Genomic DNA, 25,262 nt, shown 5'->3' on the forward strand with positions numbered 1-25,262 from the left:
CAAGTAGAAATAACTTCAGTAACTTAATACCGTCTCTAATATTTTAATTAAAAATATATTTTTCTCACACCTCATTCGTTATCAATAATGAAATTGTACAAAACTCATAATTCAATTGTAATCAGTAAAAATCTATTAATGAAGAGTTACCAGAAAGTCATATTTTAATCTTAAACTAATAAATCCATTTTATATTCCAACTTTGCACTTTCTCTAAGAAATATCTCCCCATTTATAAACAGATTTTTAAAGCATTGTCACTCCAGGTCAAAAAAATCTATTAATAGCAATCAGAAACTGCAATATATATATAGTAACCCTAATCAAATATGTTCACTTTGAATTTTATTTAGTTTTCTTGATCTTTAAACCAATCAAATAATGTCCCACAAGCTGATTTCTTATCTTAGTCTTGTTGTCTCCTCTCAGGAACTTTATTACTTTATTAGCTGAATATGCCCCTTTTGAAAATCAAAGATAACAAGGTTCCATGTCATTCTTCTGATTTATTATTTGTATGCCCTCTTTAATTAATGTTAAATGAATTAAATTTATAATTAAATTTTGTTAAATTTAAAGAGAGATGTTAAATTAAATGTTAAAAACATTTATGACCTAGTGCTTTACTGACAAATAAACCAAATAAAGAGAACCCACCAGAAAAAGAAAGAAAGAAGCAACAAAAAGGACAAGTAAAACTAAAACCAGTTAAGTCAAAAATACAAGAATAAAAGTGCATTTTTGTCTCCCCCTTTAAATATAATGAGGAATTTGCAGATTGAAATTCAAAGTTCAGACATGGACAATTGATGCAAAGGCCTTGTTTTTTTCCAGAGTAGTCCACATTTTACACAGAAAGGGAATTCAGAGCGAAGAAGAAAATTACAAGGAGCACACAGGCATTTGATATAGGATCTAAGCCTTCCAGAACTTCACAAGTAAGAGCACACTTTTACTGAACCCCTAAATTAAACTGGTCTGATAAATCAGAACTGAATTCTAACATTGTTTGCTGAACAACTTTTCATCAGTTAATATCTTCAAAACTGAAGTTTCTTTGAAGATAATTAGACCACATTTCACTTGTGAAGGTTTTGAATAGCATGGCCAGATCACCTCTGCCCCAAAATAGGTTCAACTGAAAAGACAACCATCCCAGAGAAGATACTTAGGGCAACTTGCTTACTAGTCAAGGCTGAAACTATATCTCTAACCAAATAGAGATGGATTAAAATTATTTTCCAGTTCAAGGATCATTTCTGTATTAATACCTTTTCCTAATGTCCACAGACACATCGAAACAACTGACTTTTGCCAGAGTTTGAGATTTTGTGACACTGGCATTTTGGATAGTATTTATTCTCTACATTCTGGAAACCTAGTAGCCTATGTGCTCCACCAGAGCAAAATTACTGAAGTTCAGATCTAGAAGTCATGTCAACTTCTTTCCTAACCTGATATAGGCAGCTTAAGAAAAAAAATGTATGAAATGTGCTGCCCATAGATTAATGTGCATAATCTAGTTGAAGTAGAGTCTCCCAAATCTGTATAATCCCTACATGCTTCCAGGCTTCATTAAGATTTCTGGGCATGATAAGAAATGCTGTTTGCCTCATACCCTTTTCAGTTCCTCATAGCTTATTTTCTTTTTTCTTTTTCTTTTACCAGCGATATAATTCTGTGCATTTCCATTTAAAATACGAGCAATAGACCCAGATCCTATGACCACAAACCTTCTCTTGTTTGTTCAAGACTCACTGAATCTGCAATGAGGAAGAAAAATTGTTTTTATATTCTAGAATTTTCACCTCCAAACTTTCTAATCTGGCAAATACATAAACAGAGCCAATGTAAGGAGGCACTGATTCACTTTCTCCAAAACTAGGGATTTTTAAAAATATTATTAAAAGAGCATTCTGAATACTGGAGCTCAAGAGGTTTCCCTGATGGCAATGCCAACAACAGCCCACTTAAGCCAGCATTATACCAGTTACAAAATCCTTGGCCTCTTGAAAAAAGAAAACACAAGGCTATTGATCAGTGCTGGAATTGCATATTCATGAGGTGGCAGGATGGGTAGAGAAGGCCATTCTTGCTTAGTCTTGACTTTAATAAGCTTTCTCTAAATGACACTTTAAAAAAATATGGTCTTTGTAATTCTAGAATAAATTAGATCACTTAATGAAGAAGCTATTTTCTCTTAGAAACCAAAATACTTGTCAATATGCCATGAAATACTTCACTTTTTGAAAATTTTGATGAAATAGATTTGGTAAGGGGAACAGAACTAAGGCAAGATGAATGTAAGGTTTAATAAGGACATTCTCATATGAGAAGACTGAAAGTCTCCCAAGCCTGCCAAGGGAAAAAGTCATCAACACCTTCCTGAAGAAACTCAAAGCCATTACCTCTTCCTCAGAACAGTGAAACCTGGAAATAGTTTAATAATCAATAGACAGGACTTCTGAATTTCCAAGAAGGAACTGAACAAAGGCAGTCCAATATCCTGCCAGCAATAAATCTATTAACAACTTTTCCCTTGCTTTACTGGTGAGTAGAAGTGCAAATTTGCAAGGCTGTTTCATGGCCAAGAACAGCTCAGCTCATCAAAAGCATCCTACAACTTTGAGTTCAGATGAATTTCTCATTTCACACTAGTGGTTCAGTGTTCATACAGCACACATTTAGTGTTTTCCAGGACACTAGAGAAACAATGATTCAGTTTTAATTTCTGATAGAATTGGCTTTCTTTTTCAGAGAAGCCATACACTCTTGAAAATGATTTGGTTATAGATTACATTAAAATCTTTTGCTCTATCAGAAACTCAAAATGAGAGGAGAGGGAGGAAGGGAGGGAGAGAGAGAAGGCCTGCCTCACATATTTTCAGTTCAGACCATGACTGCGGAATTGTTGCAAAGGACATTCATATTGCCTATTAATATATTCAAAAGATTGCCCCAACTGAAAGAGGCCTAAGGAGTTGGTTGGGGAAGCAGATGAACACTAACCAGTCTTGTAGATCTCATAACGCAGAGAGAAGCCAGCACCTTGACGCGCATAGTCTGAGGTGAATTTGATATACAGAGAAGGGCCGGATGAAGTGATAGTAGGTGGAGCAATGTTTCCACAGTGCTTTCCCAGAAGATCTGCATTTTCATTATCCCCGTCCCGTATTTCAATAAAATCATACCTGCCAATGGAAGCAGAGAAAAAAGAGTAACATTAAGACAAAGACATCCAGGAAAAAAGTGAAATTCTTTTGCAGGCATTTTATACTTAACACATAGCAACAATGTGACAAAGCCAGTTTCCTATGACCCTGATCTTTGATGCAACAAATATACTACATTTTAATCATATAATCTACTTTTGTAGCATTCCATCATTAATATTGTTCTATTATCAGATTACTCTCTTGAACAGAAGTCCCTGCATACCCTCCAAATAGTTTGACAGCAACAACATTCAGAAAAGCTGCATTTCTGCTCATTAGATAATATGTTTGATCCCCTGGGATTACTGTGATAATCAAATGTATGGCATCCCTAGTATATAAAACACAGAAAGCTCAAGACTGGTCCTCATTTTTTGAGCCTTTCATTTACTTGTGTAAAAATTGTTTTACTTATGTTTTGATATATTCTGAGCTTCTATCTTTGCTGATTTGAATTGTGTGACAATAATAATAGGAAACTCATTTTTAGGTCCAAATGTTATTCATTTAACTTGTTTTATGCATTTGTTAATGGGCAAACACGGCTATACCTCTTATAATTAGGCAGGTAGGAAGTCTTTCAAATTTCATGGTATGAGAATTCTACCTGGAATATTGAGCCAGGTAGGCTCAATATTCCTTATTTAATTGTATTTGTACACTGCCCAACAGCCAGTGTGGGCCCTTGCTGGCACCTTAAAGCACGCTGAACAATATACGTGTTCGTAGGGAATGAATATAAGGCAAAATGACTTTTAAAATGTAGCCCATTCTTTTTTTCTTTTTTTTTAAGTTTTTTATTTATAAAACAGTTAAAACAAAGATGGACATAACGTAACATTCCAGTGTATATATTCCTAACAATTTGTTCCTCATCATACATATAATTCTTAATCTCTATATATACATATTTTTCTATACAATACAGTCTCTAATTTGTTTCTCTATATACTAACATACAGTTTTATATATCTCTATCTTAACACTAANAGAATTTGTCCCAGATTTCAAAGTAATCTGACTCTGTCTTGTCCTTCATTTCCATTGTGAGCCTATCCATATCAGCACACGATAGGATTTTATATAAAATCTCTTCTTCTGTTGGAATTTCTTTATTCCTCCAGTTTTGTGCATATGCCAATCTAGCAGCCGTGAGAATATGTAGCATCAAGTAAAGTATCCCTTTGTCATATTTCTGCGTAGTTATGCCTAGTAGGAAGAGTTCTGGTTTTAGCTCTACCTCTATCATTAGTATTTCTTCCAGCCATTTTTTAACCTTGTTCCAAAAGTCACGGGCTTTTGAGCACTCCCACCACATGTGGTAATATGTCTCTCTTGCCAATTTATATTTCCAGCACGTGGAAGAAATATTTGGACCCGAAATGTAGCCCATTCTTAGTGTTATGTTTGGATGACCACATTTAGGGCAGTCTGCCAATAGCTTTTTCTTTTTTTTCTACCTTTTCCAAAATTGTTAGTGTCTTCCCACCCCTGCCTCCACTTTATACTTTGCTTTCATCAGATAAATTGTCAACCTAGAAAACAAAGAAAAAGGAAGGGCAATGTGGGTGGAAAATTGGGAGATGGTTTATGCTCCATGTATTCATCAAAGAACCTGCCCCATAAATCTAGCCACCAACCACAGACTTAAACTGGGACATGAGACTAACCCTGCTCTGGTTGCCTTGGGGAATGACCTGTGCTTGGAAATGGTCCTAAGAATAAGTCATTGCTGTTTCTTTTGGACTTCTTCTAGATACATACCACTGACCACAGCATCCTTTTTGCTGGGATGCTGTCAGGATTGGGCTTTGGTAATTCTGTTTAACTGCAATTTTGTCCAGAAAATAGTGTTGGAGAACCAAAGAGCTCCACCCTCTCCAAATGCATTCAGTATCTAAACAAAACCACTGGGACAGTCATGCTGCACTCATTGCAATGAGATATCAAGAGGACATTTTGACACCTAGTTCTTTGAATAATGCCTAAGTTTAATAATGGAGAGGATGGGAATGAACAAATCCAAAGAAGTTTTCAGATAATTCTGTTGTTAAATAAAAGAGAGAGAATGATGGGGCTGCAGCACTTGTGGCTTGCTTTAAGAGTAGAATGAGTTAATCTGAAGAGGAACTTAGCAGCTCATAGCTTATTCATTGTGTAAGACCTTTTCCCACTCCATTTTCTTTCTCTTCCTGTAGATGCTTTTCACGATTCTTTCCCTGTTTTGCCCTTGAATGCATCCCTTTCCCTATGTGCCTCTCCCCTGGGCTATGTCCAAGCTGATCACGTTCAACATACTCTTTTCAAAAAGATTAAAAAATCAAGGCAGAATTAGATTGAGAAGTCTGAAATGGTTTTCTTGTTTTTCAGCATTACGATTACGACTCACAGGTATACTATATTTTGGTTACTTTGTTCAAACAGACTTGTGATTCCTGACACGAACTCTCCCCTTAATTTGTAGCACCATGTAGATGCATATTCAGAATACATTTTTCAGGAAACTGCCCATCCCCTTCCTTTTATTTATTTGCACGGGGTTAACTTATTTTTTAAAAAACACCAGCATGTTACCACTCCCCCCCCTCTCCTTTGAAGAGGAGGAAGAGGAGGAGGAAAGAAAAGTGATACATTGCCAGGCTTCTGGCTTTGTCACAAGATCCCTTTATTTGTGAATCAAGAGCTGAAAGGAAAAATAGCATGTTCGACATGAAATGATTCTCATGTGACTCATTCCTTCCCCTTGAGGCACACATTGCCAAACAACTACCCTACACAAACTTATAGGAACTCAATGTGCTACCAGCTTAGACTAACTGAGTAGTCTTTCATATCACTCCTTTCTAGGAGTCAATCAGGCTTCACTCCAAAAACAAATGCCTGAAGCTATGATACCTTCTATCTATAGGCTCAAGCTATACACTCTGCTAAGGATTGCTGCAGCCAAGTCTTGCAATCCTGTGGCTTATAGTAAGATCCATACCTCAGCCTGTCAAAAGAAAAGGGCAAGAAATGTCCTTCAAGTAGCAAGGGGAAAAGCAGGAGTGAATACCAGCCTTAAATAGCCGGACTTTACCTACCTAGGAAGGGAGCCAAAGAGAGATGTGTTTGAAGGACAAAGAATAAGGCAACTAGGAAGAACTCTTGCTATGAATACTGCTATTTGAAAAGCAGAAAGAAGAGGGGCACTGGAAAGGGCACAAGCTGTGGTACTGGAACAAATCTGCTTCCTCAACCACCATAGGAGAAAGAAAGGGATTTATTTTCCCAGATAGAGTATCTTTTCATATCTGAGAACCACTGTAGAACAATGATGCTACAATGAAAGTCTTTGAAAAGGCATATGCCAGTTAAAGAACCAATAAGCTTCCCAAAACTCCTTCCAAACTTGGTCCCCTCCATTTTGAGGCATTTACCTACCAACTCCAGTTAAGTCCAGCACTTAATCAACAAAAGATTGCCTTCCTTATCACAGTTATAGGATACAGATGTGATACAGTATGTATCACATCTGAATATTACTTAGCTCTAAATTATTGGGATTGTAGCTAGCATGGTCTCTCTCTCTCTCTCTCTCTCACACACACACACACACACACACATCTACCTCAAATCAGTCTACTACAGCAGTGGTCCCCAACTTTTCTGGCACCAGGGACCGGTTTCATGGAAGACAACTCTTCCACAGATCAGGGGGAGGGGAGGGAATTTCACATGCAATCTAGACACTGCTTATGCACAGATGAAGCTTTGCTTGCCCGCCCGCCATTTGTGCGGCCTGGTTCTTAACAGGCCAGGGACTGTATCGCTCCACAGCCTGGGAGTTGGGGACCCCTGTACAGGATAAAGGCCTGAACTACTATGCTGGTCCAGTGTACATCAGTAGACAGATGTTTCTCTGCTTCCCAGTCTAGGGCTTAATCATTCAGCCAGCTTCCTACAGGAGAACCTGCTTCCTAACTGTCTCCATTCCTAGAGTAGCACTTTACCACGATACCATTCTGTTTCTTATACTGTATATCTTAATTTCTCCCTAGAAATAGTTTCACTGACTGAAAGCTGAATATAGCAATGCAGTAATGCTTTTTCTATCTTTATATTTCAGAAATTATGTTTTAGAACAATGCTTGAATTAGAGTTTGAAACTATGGTTGAATATGTAAAAGGAAGCTGTGGGGCTTTCAAGCTCAAAGCTATATAAGAGCAATAGCTTTTTTAGAAAGAGTCCAATGTTACACCCCCGGATGAACAACTTCTGTGTAAAACCAGTAGGGTGTCCTTTGTTACATCAAGTTCCACACTTAGCTACAAATAGAACTATGCTGTATGCACCATCCAGTATTTCATCTGCTAGCGTATAAAATGTGTTTGAAATTAGTATTCATAAAATCACAATTTTCCCTGTAGTGAATATTGTAATTTATTCTCAGGTAGATATGATACAGTATGAGGTTTCCTGGAAAAGGGAGACAAAACACACAACTGTTTTTTTTTTAGAAATTATTTAAAACAGCAATATTTATTATTTATTATTATTTATTAGGTAGTCCTTGACTTACCACCATTCATTCAGCAACCATTCAAAGTTACGGTGGTGCTGAATGAAGGGACTTACAACTGGTGCCCAAGGTTATGGTCACTGCAGCACCCACAGGGGTCATGAAATCAAAATTCAGGTGCTTGGCAGCCCTTCCACGCTTACAACCAGGGGGCTCTTCAACCGCCCTCAGCTGCCTATCTCTCCCCATCCATGCCCTTTTGGCACCCTGCCACCCTATACTCTGCTGCCCCAGCTGCCCTTAGCTGTCTTGCTCCTGGTTCTGACAAGGCATGCCAGGCGTAGCTGCTGAGCTGGGCTGGCTCTGGCTTTGTGCTACAAAAGAGAGAGAAAGAGAGAAAAGCAGTCCCCGAGCTACAGTGTCCCCCTTCGCAGTATGAACTTGGGTCATGCTGCTTTTGGCTTTTTTCTCCCTTTTTGCAACACAAAACCAGCCCTGTAAATCCCAGGAGCCTGGCCAAGGGGCATTTTGGCATGTTGTGGCTCAGGGGCTGCTTTTTGATTTTTCTTTTACTCACAGCAGCCCCAGTCCCAGCCAGGCAGGGCATGCCTCATCAACAGCAGGAGAAAGAAGATGAAAAAGGTCAGCTGAGGCAGTGAAGTGCAAGGCAGCAGGGGTCTCAGAATGCCAGGTGGTGATGGAGACTATGGCTGGGACTGGGCTGAGGTGGCTGGGGCTTTTCGAGGCATGGCAAGCAATCCCAGAGCGGTGTGTTTCTGTGGCTGCTTGCCATCCTGCAAAGCAAAGTGCATGGCAGTCAAAAGGAAAGAAATGGTGGTGGGGGGGGAGAGAGAGACACACACAGAGAGAGAGATAGGTGCGGTGGGGGAAGTTGAAGAGGAAGAAGTTCCTTATCTTAATGAGGCTTGAGGTTGGGATGGACCAAGCCAGGAATGATTTGGATTGATGTGGTTTTCAATATTATATTTATTTTTCTGGGACTAAACTATACTGACTTCTCCAAATCCTGTAAACCTACCTCATCATGAAGCGATAGGTTGTTCCTGGGAGAGACGAACAAAGAGTGAGCCAAAATATGCTATATCAGGCACATTATGCAAAGACCTAGCTCTCCGGAGCAGGCTTTAATACTGGGAAAGGTGGAAGGAAAGAGAAAAGGACGACCATCAGCAAGGTGGGTGATTTAGTTATAGTGCTGAAAAGTGCATCATTGGAAGACCTAAAAGTTCAGGACAGATAGATCATCATGGAGAAAATCTATCTATGTGGTGGCTAATAGTCAACACTGACTTGGTGACACATAATCAATTGGACTGCTGAATTCAAAGAGACATAATTCTAATTTGGCAAGTAGAAAATATTTGGAGCGAATAGTTTGCAGTGTGTTTTCATTAGATATGAAAATTGGTTTTAGGACGCTGGGAACACTTGAAGAATTTTCCATTTTTATTGTCACTGCTAATAACACTAATAAAAATGAATCACCATCTGCTTGATCTTCTGAGTAAGTGAATTAACTGCATATGTTTGTGCTTCCCCACAATGTGGAAGCTGAATCTTATTTATTTATAAATCCACAAATAATTGAGATGTTAGCAATTTTAAAAGCTTGGTGATGGTGAACTTACCTGTTGAACAAAACCCAACATTTAGAATTGGCTCGTTACACAGATGGATTATGCATCAGCTGTCTCCACATTCCTTTGGGCATTTTCTCTTATTACAAACTATGCTTAATAGTAAAAATTCTATGAAGGATGAATTTGAGGCAGAGTTCCAGGGCCTTTTATTAATCTCACAATTCAGTTTGGTAACTCAAGAATATTATTTCACCCTAAAGTCAATGTATCTAAAGCCATACAGGTAGATAGCCGGTTGGTATAGGGCAGTGGTTCTCAACCTTTTTAATGCTGCGACCCCCAACCGGTCGTAAGTCGAGGACTAAACCGGTCGTAAGTCGAGGACTAAACCAGTTGTAAGTCGAGGACTAAACCGGTCATAAGTCGAGGACTACCCAACCGGTCGTAAGTCGAGGACTTTCCCTGCCCGGGAGCACCGCACATGCGTTCCGCCCCTGCGCCGGCCGAGGCGTAGCTGGCAAGCGGCAGAGACGGAGCAGGCCGACCACCAGCTGGCCCAGCCCAAGGGAGGTAAGGCACCCACCGGAAAAGGGGAAAAAAATGGCGGACAGCCTTGCTTCGTGACCCCTGTGAAATGGTCGATCGACCCCAAATGGGGTCGCGACCCATAGGTTGAAAACCGCTGCTATAGGGCAAGGAATATCAGAACCTGAGGCAGAGTTAAAAGAGGGATCAGCTTAGAATCTCTACATAGCCACAAGTGAATTAAGTCCAACCCCCTCCCCCTTATCTAATTCCTAACAGGTCCTAACCGTTAGTTGAGAATATTTCTGTGTGAGAATATTCCTGTGCATAAATGTGAGTAGAAACAAATTGAATCGTCACTCGTGGACCTGAACTTTTATGTCCAACAGTTGCTTAGCAAGCAGATCTCCCAAAAGCTCCAAAGTTCCAACATCCAGCCCCATTCCCCATGGTCATAGGACCATATTTTGGATGTTCGGCAATGGACTCGGATTTACAGCCATTTGCAGTGTTCCATGTGACAATTTACAATTTTTTTTCCTAGACTCCAAAGTTTACTTCCAGTTTTTCGAAAAAATACATTTGCTTAATGACCACCATGTTCACTTAATGACCACCACAAAAATGTCATAATATCGGATTCAGTCATGCAATTACCTGCTTTACAGTTATTACAATTGTAACTGCCAGACTCAATGTACAATCATTAAGTTAAGGATTACCTGTACAGATCAGCTACACTAAGACCTACTCACACCAAAAAGTTTTAAACCAATGAAAATTAGTTTTCTTAGTTATTTACATACATGAAATTGAAATACAATTAATTTGCAGAGGGATTTCAGAAAAATTTAGGCCAAGTTATTTTTAAGTAGGCTGTGTTTTCCAGTACTTCTTTTCTTTTGCAAAATAATTCATGTGAAAATGGTAGAGAAACGCAAACAGCAACAAAAATGCCAAACAAAGCAAACATGTTAACAGAAATAATTAGTATGATTTTGCTTTTTCAACAGCTCCTGCAGTTTTCACTCATGCAAAATTTTCCATTTATATTCTTCTACTGCATGGCTAAAGATGACTGCACAGTGAGAGATAACCTACTATAGATCATATTACTGATGCTAGTGAATACTGGACATTTGGCTAGAGATTATGCATTTTCCTTTAAAGGAAAAAAGGGGGGAGGGAGGAGAAAACCATTTTATTCCAGAGTTCTGGGCATTTAGACAATAATCCCAAGAGCTACATTTTCTACATTTCGATTTAGATAGAATCATGTATAGTCCAACTAGTGTTGTCGCTCCCTCAAACAATATTAAAAGAGAATTGTGCTTCGGGTTTTTTTTAGGGGGGGGGTTGGATTACAAAAGGAAAAAAAACCCATTTCAGTAAATTTGTAATTTTGCTTTCAAAAAAGTATGATTCAGTTACATAAGGTGGGAATATTTCATGGTGTGATAGCATACAAAATGACTCAGCCAATCACTGGACAGCTGTTCCCTTTAAAAAAAAAAGACAAGAATAGATTGAGTGACCCATTGGCTGAAATATTTTGAAATAAGTACAGTTAATTAGAGTTTCCATTTTACACACGCTAGCTGTGTTTTTGAAACAGTGAGAACAAACTTCCTTAAAAATGGAATTTCTCTTCTGTAAACCTAAACTAAAAACCAAACTAAACTAAACTAAACATCCCAGAATCACAATTAATATGCAATAGACCAGACATGTCAAACACAAGGCCCGGGGGCCGGATGCAGCCCGTGAAGTGGTTTCATGTGGCCCACGAAGCCATCCTGGAAACAGTGAGGGAACGGCCCCCGCTGCCTTGGCCCTGGCCCAGGCCAGCCAGGAGCCAATGTACAAATTTTGTGGTGGCCATCTTGGCATTAGCCCCGGTGGACCATGCCTTGGCACTTGCCCCGGTCCCACCCCCTTTTGCCAGAGACCCTCAGATCTGTCCCACTCCTGCCCAGGCCCCCACAGGCACCCTTGACGCGAATGATGTAGAACTGGCCACGCCCACCCAGTAGGCCACACCCACTCCATCCACGCCCACCCAGTAGGCTGCACCCACTCTGGCCACACCCACCCGCCCCCCCCAAGGGCAACCGCAAAGCTGATGCGGCCCTCAGTGAAATTGAGTTTGACACCCCTGCAATAGACAGTCTTCAATTTATTACTAACTTAAAAAATATGTCCTACTTTATGATATCTTTACTCTGGGTCCAGCTCAAATCAATGCCCTACCTTGCAATTTTCTACAGACACCTTATTAGACATATTTGAAAAGTGGCTCTCCCCTTTATCACACATTGTATATTTCATTCTTTTTTTCCCATACCACTTATTCTGGAAGTTGAAGCCAGCTGGATATCCTTGGACCAGTCATTCTCTCAGCCCTGGGAAGGAGGCAAGGCCAAGAAACTTCTAAAAAGCTTTGCCAAGAAAACCGAAGGGATTTGTCCAGGCAGTTGCATGCATGTGTACACACACACACACACACACACACACACACAATCTAATTTTGGAACAGCTTCATTTTACAAACGCCTTGGTGAATAGGGGCTAGAAAGCTAATGGAGGCATTAATGGAACTTTCTCCAGGGCAGAGTTCATCCCTGGGGTGTTCCTGCTGCCCCTTCCCTGGAAGCCAAGCTAACTGGGGGGACTCTTAATGGGATCCCCCCCATCTGATCTCACTGCATGGCTTGCACGGTATTGGGGGAGGGGATTGTCTTCAGTACGTGGGTCCTAAAGTTATTTCCCAGTTACCCAGAGAAATGCTGGGGTCCCCTTCTCTGGAGATGTTCAAATAGAGGCTGGACAACCATCTGTCAGGGAAGCTTTAATTGGATTCTCCCCACTGAGCAAAGGGCTGGACTTAAAGGCTTAAATAGCTGCTCCAACTCTTTGATTCTAACATATGAATAGTTGCCTTTTATGAAAAACAGATTCAACATATGAAGAGCACTTCACTAGGAAATCATGTATAATAGTCTTTTTTTCCTCAAACAGGTATTTTTTAGAGAAAACTCCTCCTATGTTCTTTTTGCTGTTATTCAGAATAATTCACTCTTAATGTCTCTTCAATCTCCTGTGGCCAGCACTTATCCCTTTCCCAGAAATTCATTCCTCTGTTTTCTCCATTAACCACAAAAACAAAAATAAAGAAACCTAGAGACAACAAAGGGCTCTGTTTGGTGCTTCAGTTTATAACACTCAGGAGAAATCCTGTCATTTCATTCAGGTCCCTCAGCTTGGTTCTCGCACACTGCCCGAGGAAAAAAATTAAAAAGAAATATTCTTTTGCAAATGAATGAACTGAATTTGTTCCCACACATTAAAAGCTTATTGGCAAGATCACTGAGCCAAATGCAATACTGAGATAAAAGCCCATGGCTAATAAAGATTTCTTTCTCATCTCAATTCCAGTTCAGGGTAAATAACACAGAGAAGGTCCCAAGAAGCTTGACAAAGATTGGGTTTCCACAAGACCTTACAGGAGGTCAATATCTTTCTTTCAATCTTGCAAAAATGCTCTTTAAGGACTCAGACCACATATGACTATTCTTCAGAAGTGCTGTATCTAACTATGATTAATGAATCATGCACACTTACAACAGTCGGTATTTTCCTAAACTATATATATATATATATCCCTTTACTTAATTTTCAAAACTTCTCTATTTTGCAGTGTAGGAACATTGTTTCAATGAATCTGAAGTATTGTTTTTTTCTATAGAGCATAAGGTACAAAAGAAGGACCTGCTGTATCTGTCAAGCTATGAAAATCCCTTGCTTTAGAACTGCCATGATGCTTCAGCCTGCCTACAGTCTAGAGAGAGAGGAGAGGAAGTTTTACTCTTCTAATTAACTTTTTCCAGCCATATTGCCAGAGCTGGTATTCTTTCTACCGTGGTGGTATGCTATGCCTAATGAACGTTTTACATTAGAGATCGCTATGTCTTTGGTGGATTTATTTCATTGGGCTTGTCAACCGGATCCTTTATATATATATATATATATATGAATCATGACTATATATATACCATTAGCAATCAAAGATAATGAGATGCTGAAAGTAATCATGCCATATACATACATACATACACACACACACACACACACACACACATACATACATACATACATACATACATACATATATATAATGATTACTTTCAGCATCTCATTATCTTTGACCGCTAATGGTCATCTCTCTTCTCTTCTTCCTATTCCCATTTTAAAACAGCTTCCCTTCTTCTTGTTTTTCTTGTGTAACCCAACATGACATAACTTTCTTCACCAAAATAATGACCATGACAGCCATTCCAGTATTTAGACCATGCAAAGGGATCCAAAATGAAACATCATTCATTTGTCTTAAACAAAACCCAAAATTATCTTTGGGAACTTTTGTTAGATTACCATTATCAGTATATTGTTTTTCAACCATAATTCTTCCCAGAAAAGATTTGTAAAAATAAAATATGTGGGTGAGCGAGTGGTTCACACAGTGGTAAGCTGGAATGTTAGATGGTAAGGGTGGTATCAGAAATATGGAATCATGGGGATCTTTTTTTCTGCTCCTTTCAAATATGTCTTCCCTGATGCAGGAAGATTGCAGAAAACTCAAAAGCCTCACACTCTGCTCAGCAACTGCTCTTATTGCCAATGTTGCTGGCACACACACACACAAAGAGGGAGGGGCGGGAAAGGGAGGCAGGGAGACAGCCTGCAAAATGTATATGTTGCTCCAGCCAGTTTATTTAGCCTTTAGAAGGAGATTCTTCATTCCTTGGTTCCCTTCCAAATGAAATCTGGATGGTTAGGACTTGATTAAATCAAATTCCCTTAAGTCTAGTTCAACTTCCTTACTGCCATCCTTTCTTCACAAAAAAGATTGAACACAGCATCAGTTTCAAAAGATTATCCATGAAATAAGCCTTTTCACAGTTTTCTGCTCAGATGCAGAAGGGAAAATGAGATAAGATGTGCCCTATTATTTTAGTTAGCCTGCCTTCACAAAGTACATTGTTATGTTATCTCCAAGCCAAACACAAATTCAGTTCTAAACTTTTCTAGACATTTATTATTATGACTTTTATCAGCAAGCACTTATTCTGTGACATTTGTCACTGCCTTAACTGAGGCCTTGGCAAACATGTAGAAATTTATCCTCACAAGACCCTGTCAAGGGAAGAAAGAAAGAGGGGTCAATATTTTGCCAAGGTCACACAGGAAGTTTACAGGAGTAACTAAAATAGAACTGAGACTTACTCTGACATATAGTCTAGGAAACTAAGCTTATATCAGATAAGCAACACAAAACAGAAAGATTAGGTACAGTTAAATCCATAATCTTGCAAGCTTCTGATATCCATTGAGACTGTTGAATCCTGGATTCAGGTTAAAAGTCATGATATATCAAATCACAGGTCAGTGCAAAACAGTGTGCTCTCATGTTTCTCTAGTGCTACATGGATCCTTATTTTTGTACGATGCAAGCAAAGAATTAAGTACCAAATGACTTATAAAAATTGGCTTGTCATAGTTTTCCTTTTTTGTCCCCAAAATTTTCTAAGCTGACCTGGAAATCAGACTAGCTTTCAGCTTTAGTTTGCTTAGATTTGTTGGTTTACATAGACTATATATACCCAAGCTGATTAGACAAAACAAAACAAATCACAGCCAAGATGTACAATGCATCCAGATGTTGGACTCTGACTGATCTTGTCAAAGCCAATTCTTATGGGTCGGTATACAACATCTGTGCAAAGAAGTGGTCCAGGATAAGCGGAGTCCCAAATGTGAGGAGTTACATCATATTCAGTTTTAGTGGAGTTACATCATATTCAGTTATATTTTTTAGTAGGTTTTAATGATATGTGTTGAAAGCAAGTTTGGTGTAGAAGTTAAAGCATCAAGCTAGAAACTGGGAGACCATGACTTTAAGTCCCACCTTTGGCCCAAAGCCAGCTGGATGACCCTTGGTCAGTCAGTCTCTTTCAGCCCTAAGGAGGCAGTGGCCAGCCACTTCTGAAAAACCTTGCCAAGAAAACTACAGAGACTTGTCCAGGCAGTTTCTGAAAATTAGAGAACGGAATTAAAAATGGGTATGTGTTGCTTTTGCTTTGTATTTGTCAGTATGGTATTTCTGTTTTATACAACACTCAGTCATGTTACCTGGCTGGGCAGCCATAAAAATGCAATGAATGAATTTTATTTTGTCTTCTACTTGTTTGTGCGTTACTTACTGTCAAGATTTTTTGAAGGTGGGTGCAAGATTCTTTTTTAATTTATTTATACCTCCCATATTCTCATTTACCCCATCCCCTGACAATTAAGAACTACATCTCCTTCAGGATACAGGAAATGGACACACTTGTATTTCAGGATGGAAAACAGGTTCACAACAGCCTGCTGTGAGATAAAGTTAAAGATAAAGATAAAGTTGGAAATAATTTACTAAAATCACACCATAGTTGAAATGCTCCCTAGTACATAAGAGATCTATGTTCATCTTCTGATCTCTGGATACAGGAAGAGAGAGAGAGAGTTGGCAATGTCTATATTACAGATGTCCTCAAATAGTAAGACGGAAAGTAGTCCCAATCTGGCTGAGATCCTGTTCTTCCATGTTTCTGGACATAATTACAGCATGTGGTCTGAATGACACTTTCATCTAAAGCAGTTCACAAAATTTTTCATGCCCATCAGCTGTTTTTTCTGTATGGAGGGACACAAGACTGTTTCATTCTCTTAACTTTTTAAAAGTGATTCCCACCATCCAGTGACCTCAGACTCGCCCCTGTCCACCCTGTGTAGACAGTCTCTGGGTGGTTGCAGAAGGCAGTAAGAACAGAGGCAGAGAGAAAAGTTACTTTCTGTAAAATTCTTTAGCTTGTCTTAGGCTCCAATTCTATGTTTCTATTCTGTAGCACAAAACTCTATTCAAGGGATTTGTGACATTTAGGTGCCTAAACTGGATTCACCTTTTACCCCCTCCAGAAGTACAGGCAAACCCCATATATACAAATACAAACAAACAAACAAACAAACAAACGGTGAGTCAGACGTTCATCTAGCTGCAGTTAGAGCAATCCCAGGAAACAAAGATTTCTGCTTGAACTCTGCTCTGGGGCTTCTGCAATGGGTTCCAAGCACCTCTGCCTCTAAGCAACACTTCCAGCGCCGCCCACAACAACCAGGCACAAGAGATAGCTACACAGACAATTTAAAAAGGCAATTCACTAAATTAAGACTGAGAAAAATCTATTCAGTTCTAATGGGTGTCAGCTGACTTTTGATCCCTAGAGAAACGGGAAAGAGAAGGACAGAATAAATCCCATTATTTCAGGGTGAGTAGAAAGGCAGCCAGGCCAGGGCCCTTTCCTTTCTTCAAGAGAGGATTTTCCTAATCTTTGCTGAACTAGATTCTGATCCCAAGGCTAAGCACTCTCAGTGAGGTTGACCAAACAAAGACACCACTAAGGCTTCTTCTCTGTACTCTCATGTCTCCTGGTTACCTAAGGGACAGAGGTGATCTCGTTAAGATGAATAAGGTTAATCAAATAAAGTACTCTTCAAAAATACCAAGAAGTAAATGATTCTAAGAGCAATGATTCATGGTTATTCCTCTTGCATGCTGTGGGATAAGCATAAAATAATTTCAGATTCTGAAGCACCACCTGGTAAATGCAGTGAGCTATTTACTTTGGCATCTCTGACTATCAAGGCCTCAGCATTATTTCAGAGGCTGCAGAAGGAAGAGAACTACCTCCCTTTCGCACCCAGGTTTCTGAATTCAAAGGAACGACGGTCCTCCCAGCAGAATGAACTGCCTACCAGAAGATCGCACTAGGAAGTGCCGCTAGTGAGGGCCCGTGAACTGATGCACATTTTTGAAAAGGTGGCTGTGCATTTTGGGGGTTAAAAAGGGCTTCTTAAAATACAGTATAAATTACATTTCATGAAAGTTCATTTTCAGTTTAATATAGGACAAAGGCAGATCTGTACTTTCTCCTTCATAACAACCACCGCAGGCCTTTCCCTGCTTTCTGTGGGCAGGAATGGATGTTTTTGCCTCCTTTTGCTCCTGGTGATAGCAAATTCACCCCATTTCCATGTTTCCCAGCTTAGATTCAAAAGTGGTTGTTTTATTTTTAGACCCAAGTCATCTTAAAGCCTTTAAAGTAGAGGATCTCCAGAGCTTTCTAGTAGCATCCCCAGTGGTGGATTCAGCCAGTTCACACCAGTTCAGCAGAACCGGTAGCTAATTTTTTGTTGTCCAGGCCCAGAATGGACTTCTGGAACCAGCATCCACACAGAGAACCAGTTGTTCACATATTTGAATCCCACCACTGAGCATCCCCAATTCTGATTGGCTACAGTGCCTGGCAGGCCCTTCCTCCAGTGACTAGCCATTGACCTGAGCAGATATTTTTCCTGGGCTGCCAGGCTGCTTTGTTTTCTGTTGGTCAGCAATTTGCTATGTTTTATAACCTTGAGGTTGATCTACTGTAAATATGGGACATTAAGTCAATGATCTACTATCAGCCCCAAAAGCTCATGCTCCATTCAACTTTTACATTTCTCAGCGGGCACGCTTTCAATTTCTGTCCACTCTGGGTAAAGCATGATCTTGTTGCTTTCCCGCCCTCTGCCCACAGTATTGCAAAATTTTCCTTCCATTTACTTAATTTTCAAAACTTCTCTATGTTGCCATGTAGGAACATTCTTTCAATGAATCTGAACTATTGTTTTTTCTTCAGAGGATAAGGTAGAAAAGAAGGACCTGTTCCCTATCGTTATGAGGGAGGGAGGGAGGGAGGGAGGGAGGGAGGGAGGAAGGAAGGAAGGAAGGAAGGAAGGAAGGAAGGAAGGCAGGCGATGGGGGAAATAGATGATTATATTAGCATCAAAGGAATTGTGTGGGAAAGGGAAGCATAAAGACATCCATGTGTGCAGACTTCTGGGAAAGCAAAGGAAAGGTATACAAAAATCTGACAAAATGAGACTTTTTCCTCTATTCTATTATGTTATTGTATAATAAACACCAAAGAACAGCAACAACCCCCCCTTCTAGTCATATAGGAAAATGCAATTCTCAAGGATGCCAGTGCTCTTGAGAAACTATATTTACATCTTCCTAATGCTACAACAATCCATTTTAAGAGAAAATTGGATTTTGTTTTCCATTTCATTGCTTTCTGAACGTTTGTTGGCACCTGATCCCTGAAAGAAAGAAAATGAAAACAATAAAAAATGTTCTGAACTACACCGAACAATGGAACAATTGCAGGTCCATCCAAAATTTCATGTCAAAGAATCTTCAAAAAAACAGAAATTTGGAGTCAGAAAGGATTTTATAGCAGGAAGGAGCTTTACCAACTGAGTCTCTTTCAAAGTAAACTTAGACATATTAACATTTAACAAACAAAAATTAGTCACAAGTAATTTAAATCTCTTCAATTTCCCTGAGTCTACTTACCATATGAGTACTTTTGGATCCAATCCAGTCTGTTTATATTAAAAATTAATTATTCATTACAGAATTGGTCGCACAAATTTTGATACCAAATGTGGGGTTTTAGGCTCTTATTTTATATATTGATAATATTATGAAAGAGATGGAATCAGGAGAAAAAATAAATCACACGCAAGATCGAAGCAGCCATATACAAGCTAAACTTGCTGACTTCTCTGTCTGTCTTGAAATATATCAAGCTGTTTTAATATATAGCTATATTCCACAAACAAAAAATCCATCTCTACTTATTGATTACTTTTACCTAGTAGAAATAAATGAGTGTTTTTTCTAAAAACAAGGCAGTAGGAATTACTATTGCTTAGAGAGTGAAAATCTACTCATTTTGGGCCACATCCCTTCTCAGGGACGCCGTAACATTAACATCAGAGAAGACATATATGCCATCTCATCTTCTTTACCAATAGAGTGCAACATAGGTATAATAAATTTAGAAAAGAACATCATGTTATAACAAAAGAATGGTAAACTGTAACAATTAGTGGAGTGAAAAAGTCTATTTTAATAAAGGCCTGTTATGTATTATCTATAAAAATTAAAATACTATATGTATGTATGTATGTATGTATGTATGTATGTATGTATGTATGTATGTATGTATGTATGTATTTATTTATTTATTTATTTATTTATTTATTTATTTATTTAGCATATGGTGTTGTTACATTAGCCAGGAGACTACAATGCTAATGCAGAGTAGTAGTTTGGCTGCCTGTTTACCCATTCTGTTGGTACCCGCTTGCGTGCTTCCCACAGTGTACCACAAGAGAGTGAGATAGCTTCACACTAAAAAGAAAGCTGAGCAGTTTTTCCTTCAACGTCATCCATCCCTCTACCGAAGGAATGGGTGTTGCAATCAGGAATGTTCAGTGCCAGCAGGATTCTAACTGCCACATGAAGTGCTGGCTCATCTCCCCACCAAAGTACTACCTATTTATCTACTCGCATAGAACATGCTTTCAAACTGCTGGGTGGGCAGAAGTTGAGGCAAGTGATGGGAACTAGGGCTTGAACCGCTGGAGCAGAGTCTCCAGCATCATTAAGCCACTGAGCCACCATGCCTCTTCGCTATATGTAGTATGTTCTTGCAAGTGTTGCATGCTATGTTACAGTCTCAATTTCTATTACCTTGGTCACCAACCACATTCTGCTTAATGCATCTCTTAGTTTTTGTAGAATTTAAGTCACCTGGTTAAACAATGGTTCAGAGAAATATGATTCGCTAAGTGGGAACATGGAACTAACAATTGTTCACTAATGTTTAGAGCATTTTATTTCTCCCCATTTAATTAAAGGCAGGGGAATAGGGATGGCACAAGAGATCTTCTAATGTCTGGCTTGCTGAAACAGCTTGCTTTGTTCAGTGACTTCTCAACTCTCTTTCAGTTCACAATCTGACACCTCCCCTGTCAGATGAATTCCAAAGACATTTTTTCTGGCTGGGTTTAAAAGGCAGCTCTGACAAAATGAGGCTGGATTGGAGATTGAGTTTTTCTTGCCATGCCCCAGGGAGTGATCGGGTCTGGTTGTATTTTCTGTACTTACATGATGAGATTTAAACAACAGAAGACTATTTGTTGCATTCGTCTTTTAAAAATAAAAGTAAAATAATTTTGTGGGAATTAGGCTAATCAAAGAACATTGGGTAGTTAGAATAAACATTGCTAATCTGCCCACTGAACGCATTTGTCCACACAGTTATTGTCTTCATTTTTTCCAAATAGGCACAGTCTATTGTAGTCACATGTAGTATACCACCTAGAAGCGCAGGCCATTAGCCAGAGTATAAGAAAGGATCAAGTAATTTCATAAGGCTGAATAAATTCCAGCCCCAAGATACAAAAGGAGTCTAAGTTTTCCGAATTGCTGGGTATATTTCCTGCCCAAATTGTTACTGACAGATTCTGGAAAAAGCACCATAAAAATGTCAGTCATCTGTGACAAAACCTCAATATCATTGCAAGGCAGAGAAATTCTTATCAGGTACAGTTTCAGCTGCCAAGCAGAACCTCTTTCAATTACCATCACTATTTTTTTATATTAATAATACTTCTGAATAATGTCATCATTATAATCTATACTGCTAAATAATATTTTGAAGATATTCTGAACACATCTTTATCAACAGTTTTTCAAACATAACTTTATCTCAGTATACCGCACAAGAGTCTTGTTCATTGGCAAAGTTTCCATTTTTATTATTAATTTAAAATGTTTATGTCTCAGTTAGCCTTCACCAGTTCTAAGCAGCTTAAAATACTTAAATATTTACAGCAAAAAGTATTACCCTAAAATGTTAAGCTAGCTTTGTTTTTCCATATTGTGCAGCAGCCTTTGAGCCAAGATTTTGAAAATCTCAGCAAATATCAATCAAGCATTGTTTTAATATTGAAGCAGACAGATCCTAGTTAGATCCATGCCATTAATAGTTTAAATTATACTTGGCAATAGATGTCAAGAAAGGACAGCAGAGGAGGATAAAGTAAATATAATGATCTAACTCAGTGCAAGCTAGCCTATTTTTTCCATATATGTTTTTTTAAAATGAAGGCTACAATGAACATGTAGCATCCTACATGATAACTCTTGCAGTATCTTTCAGCTTCATCTTCTCTCATCACAGGGTTATAGAACCAAACAGGATAGAATCAATGTTGTCTTTAAGCTAATGGGATTGGCCTATGGCACCAAAATTTAGGGAATGCCAACACCTCCTCTCATTCCAAATCATTTAAAAATGCAAATCTTTGAATTGGCAGGAGGTGCTCCACCAGTCAAAGTAACATATTCTTCAACCATCACTGGAAATGAGGTTAAAATGATAAGAAAATGCACAATGGTACAGAATGGTTTACAAGGATCATTAAGGCCACACTATTTCAAATCTCCTGGCAAAATTGCCTACAACAGTCTTGGAGTTTTTTCCTTGAAAATATGTATGAAAGTAGACTGAAATGGGTAACTGGTTTCATCTAAAAAGAACCTCCAAGTTTCATTAAAGCCCATAATAAAGTAGGATTTACTCTCTTTCACCCTGGGGCCATCATGCTTTAGCTAGTCACTGTATATAAGACAGGAAATAAAAGTACATGTGATAGACCAAATAATTCCCAGGACCTTTAGGCTGAAAACAACTAAAATCCAACCAAAACAACTAGATAAGAGGAGAGCAAGCACATTTCTTGAGCAAGAATTGTATTTAAAGTGGTGCTTATAAATGAACGGATGTGAGCAATTTTATCAGTAAAGTGCTTTGCAAATATGTCAAGCAAACATTCCATCTTTTCTTCTTGAGCTAAGAACAAAGCCCAATATTATTCATTAAAGAAAAATAAGAACGAATGTCATCATTGATGAAAAGCATGGTTTTGTCTATGTTTAAGCAACATCTTGGCTTAGAGATCACCTCTAGAATTAAGTATTTGCAGTTTGGAATGTCATCCACGCCCCATTTAGCTTTTTACTCCACAATTCAAACTCTTTATATTTTGCACCTACACTATCCAGCTCAGTAAAAAGGGTTTCTAATAATCACTGATTTGGAGAAACATTCAATTTTCAGCTTAGCTTCAATGCTTTCTTTTTCTGATCCTTATACTAAATTTGGTTAAAGGCAAATCTCACAATATTTTTTTCATTCTCCCTATAGTGTGGTGGGTAGCATATAAATGTATAGGACAGGAGAAGAGATCAATGATTCCCTCTCACTCTCTGTGTCTAGTCAACACACTACTGCTAATCTTGCTCTAAGATTTGAAATAAAAGCAAAGACAAAGAAGTCAACTTTGGTGGAAGCACTTATTGTTGAGCTGTTGGTTTTCAAAAGACACCTGTTAATTCTTGACTTGAAAGTTCTAAACTCAGTCTGTCAAACTGTGTCCACTACTTGTTAAAGACTAAACACACATTCATGAATCCAAATTGGATTACTTTTATCTTTTGTAAGTCTAGAAAACTTTTAAAATTCAGTTTATTTCTGGACAAAAAAGTGCTTATCTCTGTCTGATTAAAAGTTGCAGCCTGATTAAAAGTTTCAGTTACATTATTTATATTGTATTTCATTCATTCATTCATTTATCCATCCATCCATCCAGATTTTTTCCTTCATTTTTCTTGTTACTTTTAGTATATACTTCTAGTATATCATATACTACTATGTATTCATATTTCTTTCATTTACCCCGTACCTTCTAGAGGTACATGAGAATGGAGAAAACTGCTGTGATCTTTTGTAAGAAGCTACTTACCAATAGCAGGAAAATGTAATCTGCAACTGCTAGTATTGCATTGTAAAACAGAGGGCTAAAATATTATGGCGCAAAATATTTTGACACTATGCCCTCAAGCACTGGATTTCATGTATGCACATGTGCACATGCGCATACTACACAAATCCTGCCAAGGCAACCTCTGCACTAATTGTATAGACTCCATGAGTTGCAAATTGCAAAAGGACCAGACATTAGAAGGATAATCTTAGTGTCAATATTTAGAAATCTTCTTGAGTTAAAACACCTTAATCCTCAAGAAGCCAGAATATGCAATGATTAGATGGAAGAATTCTATACAAAAATGTGTTAAAAGCTCCCTTTATAGGTATTAGATAATAGGTACTAACAATTGCCTATGTGATTACCATCAGATTTCTCCAGTGGCAGATTATCAGTTATTGGCCTGGTATAAATGTGACAGCGTTACAATATCTAAAACTAAATTTGTTTTATAATGCAGTATCTGAATTGTTTACTTACCAGGGAATCCCATCTTGAACATTTGTTCTTTTAAAAAGTTTGTTTGCTGTATGATAAATCACAAAACATTTATTTGCTTATTCAGTTTATATGGCCATCTATTCACCATGTGACAATGGGTGGCTAACAACCAGTTAAAAAGCAACCACAAAATAATAAAGAACAATTTAAAACAATGTGTTGAACTCAGGGTGATTCATAATCTTCACAGTCTCATTCTTGAAGACTGGCTCATTCAGCATCCTGGCGCTCTGCCTGAAGAAAACTCAAATTGTCAACACCTCACAAAAGACTAGCAGGGTCAGGGACATCCAAATCTCAGAGAGTATACTGTTGGATAGGGTAAGGCATGACAAAAAAAAGCATGCTTCTTGGGTTCCATCAAATACCACCATATAATAGAAGGGGCCTGGAGCCTGCCCACCCTGTCAGATTTAGTAGAATGACTAGAAATTAATGGAGACAGGCAGTCCTGCAGATAACCTAGCTTTCTACCATGAAAATCTTATAAATACACCCAGAAGCTCAGGGGCCTACAACAAAGCTCATGAGGGAGAAGGGTTACATGAGAGTGCTGTGCCTAAAAAGCCACAATCACTTAATCTTGCTAGAGTTATGTCTATGCAGAACTGCACAGCCTTTAAATAATGAAAAAAAAACCCTTTGATGGCATCACTTAATCAATCTGGAATAGAGATGCATGCTAGTTGCACTGCCTCGTTACACTCATATAGGCATGTTAAGCCAGAGCTCTACCTTGTATATTATTTCCCATACAAAAATGTAAGCTTATGACTTCAGTCAGTCACATATACATTTACTTAGTCATAACTCCAATGATAGAAGATGAATCTCACTCCCGGAGGCTATTTAATGAACATCAACGGGCTAGTTCTTCCAAAAATATCTTAACTAAATTGTTTCTCTTGTTTCAAATAATGTACACACAAATAGAGGAAGAATTATTTGATGATCCAAATGCACTGACTTGGAAAGTTAGTTGGCAAAGGAAGAAAGTAAGACTGAAGGAAACAGAAGCTTTGACCTATTAGAGGGGATGCTATATTACTAATTAGATGTTTGAATATGGTTAAGAATAGATTGTTAGAAATAGAAGT

The 25,262-nt window shown here is 38.5% G+C and overlaps 1 protein-coding gene across 1 annotated transcript in view; it reads right to left on the bottom strand.

Annotated features, from left to right (window-relative positions):
• The window catches only part of NRP2 (neuropilin 2), a 159,256-nt gene that overhangs the window by 114,051 nt on the left and 19,943 nt on the right, over positions 1 to 25,262 (bottom strand). The window contains exon 5 of the mRNA XM_029284702.1: positions 3,010 to 3,191. Coding sequence (XP_029140535.1) covers positions 3,010 to 3,191 — 182 coding nt within the window. The remainder of the gene's footprint in view (positions 1 to 3,009; positions 3,192 to 25,262) is intronic.

This window comes from Protobothrops mucrosquamatus, unplaced genomic scaffold (genome assembly GCF_001527695.2).
Source record: "Protobothrops mucrosquamatus isolate PMUCROS unplaced genomic scaffold, P.Mucros_1.0 scaffold_9, whole genome shotgun sequence".
Lineage (NCBI taxonomy): Eukaryota > Metazoa > Chordata > Lepidosauria > Squamata > Viperidae > Protobothrops > Protobothrops mucrosquamatus.